The following is an 8,821-nucleotide window of genomic DNA, read 5'->3' as shown; positions in this document are numbered from 1 at the left end:
ACCGTGGTTACTAGACCATGGCACTAAGTGCCACATCCAATCTCATCTTCAAAACCTCCAGGGATGGTGAATCCACCACCTCCTCGGGCAGCACATTCCAATGCCTGATCACTCTTTCTGAAAAAATCTCTTCCTAATATCCAACCTAAACCTCCCCCTGGCAGAGCTTGAGTCTAGTCCTTGGTTTTCATCCCATGCTGAGTTCTGAAATGTCGATGGGTCTCATCCAGGAGAAAGCCAGCTGGCCCAGGCCAAAACCAAGCCAACTTTTCCTGACAATTTTAGAATTATGAGACAATGACAGTATCTTAATGACATAGAGATGCTGGCATTCTAGGGCCCAGCAGCATTTCCCAGTGGTGTTTATTTTGCTGATAGAGGTTTCACCAAAATATTTTACTAATATTTATCAGCCTCACAGGAAAAACCCCATCACAAGGAAAGCTGGTGCTAAGGGTACCAATAGTATTTCATTACCAGTCTTTGAATCTCATGGCAGCTTAAATGCTTCTGCAAAAGTCATATTCAGTTTCTCCACCCTGGGTCCTCAGCTTCCCCAGAAGACCAGAAACAAGCTTGGCTTGGCTGATAATGAACATAACTGTCTTGAGTCAAGACCTAGTTGGTTTGGGGAAATAAGTAAGAAATCCAAGAGGAAACCCACAAGCCTTTCGTCAGGTTTCTTGTGGCTTGTCTGAACATGTTAACCACTTGAAATAGTAACCTCCCATTAACTGCCACATGCTGGTGCTACTTACAGTCTGTTCTGAGGCTGACTTCAGCTCATGTTACAACTGCAGAAAACTATCAGATTTTTCTGGAAGTATCCTTACTATGTCTTTTCTGACTGTCACACTTCTCAGGCAGTTCAAGGGCTGTATAGGCACCACATCTAAACACTGGATTTGCTGAAAGATCTCTACTGTTTCTCTCTTCATTCTCAGCTTTTCACTCCATTGTGAGACTCATGATTACACCGAAGCTTATTTTACCTAGGCCACACCATTACATCTGCATGACACAGATGGATTTTGGCATTCTTAACATGATGTAAGAGCCATCTTGAGGTGTTCTTCCCTATGCTCATCTCATAGTAAATCATATCTTAGGAGGTGTTGGAGCCATGCCTGCATCTGCAGCTGAGAACCATAAGCAAGAAACAGTGGTTACCAAGGAGATGTTGAAATAGGAGAACCAGGAAACACCCCGTTAGAGGAACAGATTCATCCTGTAAGAAATCCTCCTGGTGGGAAGTAAAGAATCTGCTGTTTGTCATCTGGCAGTGAGGACTCTGGCAGTCATCTGTGAAACACCTGCTACTTCAGAAGGCTGTGAATGTGTTGGAGAGGGCACTGCCTCAAGGATTCTGCCTGAGTTCATCCATGGTCAGTCCAGCCTGCAGTGCAAGGAGCACTGTGCTCAGGAGCTCACAGGTGATGGTCATCAAAAGCTGCTTATGTAGGCAGGAATGATGTATGCATTCAGGTGTTGTTGTTCCCAGATACTACTGAGCAGGGATAACCAGAAGTTATTATTTCTTGTAAGACACTGACCTGTTTTACTGCTTTCTCTACCCATCTGTAACACTCAAGGGTGTCCTTAGCACTACTGCAGGACAGTGCTGATCCAGCAGAGGAGCCCAAGGTCTGTACCTGAGGATCCTCCTCAGGGAATAGAAGCCTTCTGAATCCCAAGTCCTGGACAAATCACATTCCAGGAACACATGATGCATTTTGTAACACATGTGATGATGACTATCTCCAAACTTTCATCTGAAATATTTTATTTCTTCCAGATGGTTGTTGCACTATGTATGACATGGTAGCCTGAAAACTGAAAGGGTGCCTTGGAGGTGTGAAGGAATGCAGGAACATGGGGTTATTGTGCCTTGGTATCTGGTGGGAGGTATCTAAGACAGTCTGAGGATATGTTCTGTAAAAAAAACCACCATAAAAACTAGCAAAGTCACCTCCAGAATCTTATTTCTAACATTTTCGTCATGGGGATTGGTAGCAGTAGGAGACATTCCCATTTGTTATACCTGGACTTTTCATTGTGATGTGGTATAGAAACCTGGAAGCTAAGGGGAAAAGAATGGTCTTTGCCTGACAAAATTCTGTTTCCACACAGAATTTGATCTATGTTATTATTAATTCTCTTCCAGGTTTTGTCTGGGATGAGAGTTTCTTTTTCATGAGTCTGTCTTCCAGTGTTGTAGACAGTGTCATAGACAGTCCTCTCTATATCCCTATTGACAAATATTTCTGTTGTAACTGTGACCAGTTTAGGGTTACGAGGTGCCAGGGCATAAACTCATGGTAACCTCGTGAGCGTGAGAAGCAAGACATTTTTTGTTGAGTTTTGTTGTTGCAATTTGCTTGTTTGTTTTGTTTTGTGGACTGGAATGCTATTAAGAGACAATTCTCTTCTATGTCTACAAAAATAGAAAACCCTTTCCCTCAGCTCCCATCCCATTTCAGGGAATTTTCTTGAAAAAGATTATTTCGGTCCACTAGCCAAGCTGTCCCTTGGAGCAGAAGAAAATAATTGTAATGGGCAGAGACTGCTTGGCAAGACTGAGTCTCCCTGAACATCCAGATTAGTCTGGAAGGTACTTGCATGAACGAATGAGGCTCCATTCACCCACCATGCTGTCAGCTGGATATGCAGAGAGGCAGCTGTTGTGCTTGGGACAGTTGCCTGACAATTAAAAGGCAGTGAGTGTATAATCTGAACAAACATCTCAGGGCATTTTGCAAAACTAACTTATGAGAAGTGATTGTGGACCTTAACATCAATTTCTAAACTTTAATGTCAATTCGAATTCTATGAATAAGAATGTAAATTATCATATGTAAATTTATTACGTGAACTCTTTTATTCCTCTTCACGCATGCCTTAGGGCTGTCAGGAACAAGAGGCAGTCCTCTAGTAACTCTGTGTGTATAGATCAAGAAAGGTGTAAGAACTGGAAGCTCCTAACTATGTCCTAGTCAGCTGATTTCATTTTTGCTGTAGGTGGATGGTTGATTGAAAATAAACATAATAGACCAGATGATTTAGCTTCCAAATTACTCACTGATTTACATGCTTACTCTGTCAGGCATGAGTCTTACCTTTGGACTCTCACAGCAATCAAGGATTCCATTAGCCTTTATCAGCATCAAGACTTAATTGCTATGTACAGTGAGAGAGAGTCAAGTACCAACAATTTGTGCACTGTATGTATCCTTCATGTTCCCTGCCTCCATAGCTCTAACAATGCATGGATGCAGAATGACTGATCCATGTTCAGCTTCAACAAGGCAGGACCAGTCCTCCTGAAATTTGCAGCTGTCCTTTTGGTAAAGGTACACACACAATTTATATTCCATTGCTAAGGAATATTTTTAAATTCCTTGTGGATTCCAAGCTCTCACATAAAAACATCTGCTAATAACATTTTTCATAATCTTCATTTGGCGAGGTAACTCTATCCCATCCTGGCAGACAATGACCAGGCCTCAGTTATTCATGTCTTCCTCACCTCCTGGCTGGGCTGGGAAATGTGATACATTTTGGGCACAAAGCCTTTAGCACTTACGAAGTTCCAAGTACACCAGAAATCTGCAGTGCATACCATCAACAACACATACTGGTGTGAACGCATGGAAACCTTTCCAATGGTCTCTATTCGAGTTTCATGCAGGAACAAGGCTTTTGCCTTTGTTTCCAAAGAACCTTGTGGCTTGGACCCAGAACACTAAAATGATTGCCTATGTTCCTGGGAGGGAAATCATAATTAATGCAATGAAGCTTTCTGCAATAACAGGACAGTTCATCCAGACAGAGGAGACCAAACTTTCTCAGAGGCTAATGTGAGATTCTGGACCAAATTCCCCCAGGAACCACAGATCATCACTAGTCTGATTCACCATTTCTACTCCCACTGCAAAACACATTGTTTCAGTTTTGTCTCTTCTGGTATATGGCAACAATAAAACAGGACAGTTGTTCCACTAGGGAGAGAAAGAGAACAAACACCACCTGACAGATGCTAGTGGTGTCATTTGGATAACACTTATTCACATGGATAACACTGAGATACAGTAACTTAGTATAAAAGTGGTAGAATAGACCTATGGTGCAAATTTGAAGTCATATAGCAATAGGCACTTGTTCCCTGGAAACTCATCTGAGGTTGCCAAACTAATTTCATGCAGATCACAGAACAGTTGTAAATCCTAAGGGAATGTAGTTAAGAAGCAAATAGTTCCATCAACAGCATTACTTCAGGGTAGATTCTCTGCTGTTACAAAGATGATGCTTGAGCCTTTGTACCAGTCAAGTTATTCAAAGCATCTCAGACTTCTACCCAGCTCTGTGAAAGATGTTGGGATTAAGCAAAACCTCTCTCTCTCTCTCTCAAATTTGATTGAAAGTGGTCACTTCTGGTTCTAAACATCAGGAGGATGCTGATTACACAAACTGTGCCTAGGAAATTATGCTAAAACCTCTACATAGAAAAATGACAATGTTCTGTAAAGCCAGCTTTATTAGGATAGAAGAAGAATACAGAAAAATAAAGGGTTCCTGTAAACACGAGATCAGATATGCTAACAATTCACTGGAAGCCAAAACCTTGTGGTGACAGACCTACTGAACACATATTTAACAAACAAACCACCAACAGGTAAACAGTTACATGTAAACTGTGCTTTTTGGAACTTCAGAAAGAACCATCAAGAACTAGCGCTGCAGCATGAATTTTGTTATAAATAACCTGTCAGCAGTTTAGAGAAAATATAACTATTCTGTCTCTCAAAATATGTCTCAAGCTATAAAAACAGTACAAATCTTTTCCTAATATCAAAAACACAGTGTTAGATCCAGGTGGGTAAAAAAATCTAAACTGCCTAAGAATTATATTAAAATAATTCCATTAAAAATTTAACCCTATTAAAAGTATTTCCTTTAAAGGCTGTTCTAGCCAGAAGTTAGATATTTAAACATAGTGCTTACACAAATGTAGAGGTTTTCAGACATAGCTATTGGTATATTAGAGGTTGGCTGAGTTAAGAACCTTATTCTTAATGGTGACATCCATTCACGCAGGTTTGTGGTACTTTTGAGCAATGCCATAAGGAACATGTGCAGCTATGGTGCCTAATTTCTGTGCTCCTTCAATGTGGAACATCTGGTCATCAAAAAAAATATGAGGTCGGATTTTCACCAGGATTGGTCCTTTAGGAGCTCCTGCTAGGAAAAGTGCCTCATCAATCTCCAGACCCCAGCTACGAAGAGTCTTCAGCACTCTGGCTCCAGAACTCGCTGCACTTCTGGCTGTGACCAGGAAGGTCCTTATAGGACAATTTAATCGTTCATTTTTTGCATAGAATTTCTTCTGGAGTTTCCCCAGGTCTTCCAGAAAACCCTTCAAAGGACCCTGAGTATGAAATACCATAAGCAAATTTACTATTTGTCCATAGCTCCCCAAATCATTGCTTTCTTCCAGACTGCCAATTATACACAGGATTCCCTTCCTTAATGCTATGCTACTCCACACATTCTCTATATAACATATCCATTTGGATCTGCACCCTCACTAGGAATTCGCAGACTGGAAAAAAATTTAAAACCATAATCCTACATGGTATAAGTAGGAAAGCTTATAAAATCTCTTTCAATATAAAGTTATAACCATAGTCTTTAATAAAATGTTCTTTAAAACCACTTTATGAACCATAAGCTATGATATTTTTTTTCTGTGCAGAAATCAGGAAAAGACCTACATTATATTTCCAGATTAATGACCATACTACACTCCAATAAAATGAAGTAAATGATAGTTTGGTTCAAATTGCAATAAACTGCCCTGTCCAGTACTTTCATATATCAAGCTTTTATTCCAAATTTGTATTATTTTTAACAATAGCAGAATTGGTCTTTCCATTTAAGCTAAGGTTAAAATATTTGTGGTCTTTGGACAAATGGCATAGTTCTGCTTGGGAATAAGCAGATATGACCCAGTTTGAATAACCAAAATATCCTCGTGTTTGAAATTGACATTACCTACACAATCTGATTAAAAAAATAATCAAGAGAATCAATAGTAGCATTTCTTCTCCTAACGATACCATTAAAATACAGCTGCAAGTCTCTGTCATATACGTGTTCTCTCAGGGAAGCGGGAGATCTGGTGAAAGGACTGTAATGGTGGGCTCTTGTAAGTCAAGTATGTGTTTTAAGCATTATCCTCGAAAATGGAAATAAATAGGATGATCAGCTTCCACAAAGAAGAACACATACAAACTGGGGAAACTGGAGAAACACAGCAGCAATGAAAGTCATCAGATCTTTTGAAAACTCACTGATCCAAGAAATACAAACCTGTGCAAGAGGCTTATTTTCATTCAGCTGTTCATGTTCAAAAAACCTGTCTAATCCTTGCTCTTTGAAAATCTGTTCTGATTCATCAGAAAAGATAACAGCATCCCCATCGAATGCCACCCTCAGCTGTGTATCTGAGTAAGCAACATCTTTGTTGGCAGTGAACATCGTAGCTGATGCAATGCCTGAAAATGGATCAGAGAACCTTGGTTAGCATGTCCTACAAAGTCATTCATTAAAACATCAGCAGTTCAGTTCCTACAACTTATTTGTGGTGAGCTTTATATATAGTGAGCAGGAATAATTAGTAAAGCTAATTAGCAATGGCTGTCCTGTAACCCAAATGCATGGAAGCTCTTCCATTAACAAAACTTCCACTTTCATATATAAATATACAAAAACAGTCCTCAGGGTGTGTTGCAAATGGGACCAAGAATTAAATTCTGAGGAGACCACTGAATCAAACTAACTGCTATTTTCTACCTCCTAATGAAACACAGAAATTGTTTTTTTAAGTTGTATCAAAAAGATGACGCTATTCAAATGGAAGTTGAATAGAGGTAAGTAGATGTGTGGGGATGTTAATTTTTTGTGTAATGGGAGAAGACAGAAAGGTATAGGGTGATAAGGCTGTAATTATCAGGAGGCTGAAGGATCATAGAGTTATCACCGGTTTTATTTGGTTAAGTAAAAATAAGTGATAAGTTTGTACCATACAAAGTGGTGACTTTCTGCATTTGATGAAGCAGCACTACAATCTGTGAAGGACACACAACATACTAATTTTTGAACAAGCTCAACAGAAAGATAACAAAAGAAAGTCAATTCAAACCTGCTTCTATAGCTTCTTGCACTTTTTCCGAGTCTGCTGAGAGGTACAAGTTTGTAAGGTATGCAGTCAGGTAACCAATAGGGCTTTTTCCTCCCGTCATACAGAAACGTTCAATTGTTAAGCCTAAAGTAAGAACAGCACAGGGTGTGATTTTGTCTTGACACTACAAACCTGTAAAAGTAACCTGTGAAAAAATATACTAGCGTAGCTGACAGTAAACTGAGAAAAAGAAAATATGCTCACCGTAATTTCGACAAGTTACACAATTTAAACTGACTACAATGTTTGACCAGCCCACCCTCCTTGAGAATTTAGGAAAAAAAAATCCCTCTAAGACAACAGAGTAACTGCTGTGGACGTGTATGTGTAGGGACCATAGATAGGAAACATTAAAAGGTTTAAGGACTTCTCAGAAACTAAGATTCACACCTGACAAGTTAAATCTAGAACACTGGACCAATTCTGTTTAACACTATCCCACTTATGCTGACACCCAAAAATAAGTATCAAAGAAGCTGCTTTTCCCAAGGGCAGAACAGAAAAAAATAAAATTAGTTTGCATTATTATGTAACAGCGGGTGGTTCTGTATGTTAGTATTTATTCTATTTACCATAGTGATTGATGCTGTTTATGAGCCTTACTCCCACTTGGGCATGGTTATTAGTCATCAGGACAATATCAAAACGTTCTTCATCATCAGGGTACAGCTCAAGAAGTCGGGCATTGACATGCTCCAGTGCCTGCAGGTTAAAAACATGGAGGTCAGTAGACAAGTGGAATGTGTTTCCATTCTTAATCACTGTAGTTTGAGTGATAGGATTGCCTTGAAGGAGAGTGTGAAATACATGATTGTTTGACTTGCTGAACTTGTTTTATTCCTTTCTGCTTTGCTGCTCCCAGCAAGCATTTGATTGGGTTCATTTGAAAGGAAGCAAATGAATTTCTTTTGCTGAGTTATGGAATTAAACTTTCTTGTGGAAATCCTTTTTTTCTTAGGATACCTTAATCATCCAGAATAAGTCAATACATTGCTGAACATTATTATGATCCCTATTAATCCTTTGTTTTTTCCTCTGTCAACTTGAACTTTGGACATTCTTGTCCACTTCAAAATTGTTCTTATGAAATCAAGGAGAAAGTGTAAAGGCATTTATACATGCAGCTGCTTGTTTTACATGCAGAAATGTGAATCTGGGCCACATACTCAGGCTGATTTATTGACACAGTTCAGGTGGTCAGGTGTCAAAGTCCATCCTTAAGTAATGAATACATAATCATATCCTGTCAAACATGATTAGCTGGACAATTTCCAATTGCAGTACAGAATGAAACAGACTTTTATTCATTTGAGATCTCTTTAAAGATAATGAATGGGCCAACAAGTTATATCCACAGTCTGGCATTCTTAGTTCCTTGACCTTTCATCTGTTCATCTCTCTCTGTATCCATCTGTTCTCTCTATTTAGAGCCTCAACCCTTTGGAGTAAGCCTTGCTTTTTGCTCTAGGTTTATTCACAGACTTCTGCTTTGGGATCTTGGCCGTTAAATGGAACTCCCTGGGATTACAGCAATAAAGTCAACAATGAATCATCAAATGATGAGTTTTCAAATACTTCATT

The 8,821-nt window shown here is 39.3% G+C and overlaps 1 protein-coding gene across 1 annotated transcript; it reads right to left on the bottom strand.

The window, feature by feature from the left end:
- Window positions 1-4,772: 4,772 nt before the first annotated feature.
- On the bottom strand, window positions 4,773-7,942 carry LOC103807517 (cytosolic 5'-nucleotidase 1B-like; the record flags this gene model as incomplete). Its single annotated transcript, XM_009080251.1, has 4 exons — window positions 4,773-5,425; window positions 6,370-6,554; window positions 7,202-7,324; window positions 7,813-7,942. Coding segments are annotated over 4 exons (777 nt in total), but the record flags the coding sequence as incomplete, so codon positions are not given.
- Between the last annotated feature and the right edge of the window lie 879 nt (window positions 7,943-8,821).

The sequence above is a fragment of the Acanthisitta chloris genome, unplaced genomic scaffold (assembly GCF_000695815.1).
Source record: "Acanthisitta chloris isolate BGI_N310 unplaced genomic scaffold, ASM69581v1 scaffold17488, whole genome shotgun sequence".
Classification (NCBI taxonomy): Eukaryota; Metazoa; Chordata; class Aves; order Passeriformes; family Acanthisittidae; genus Acanthisitta; species Acanthisitta chloris.
The sequence above is the reverse complement of the archived record's forward strand: the minus strand, read 5'-3'. Positions and strand labels throughout refer to the sequence as shown.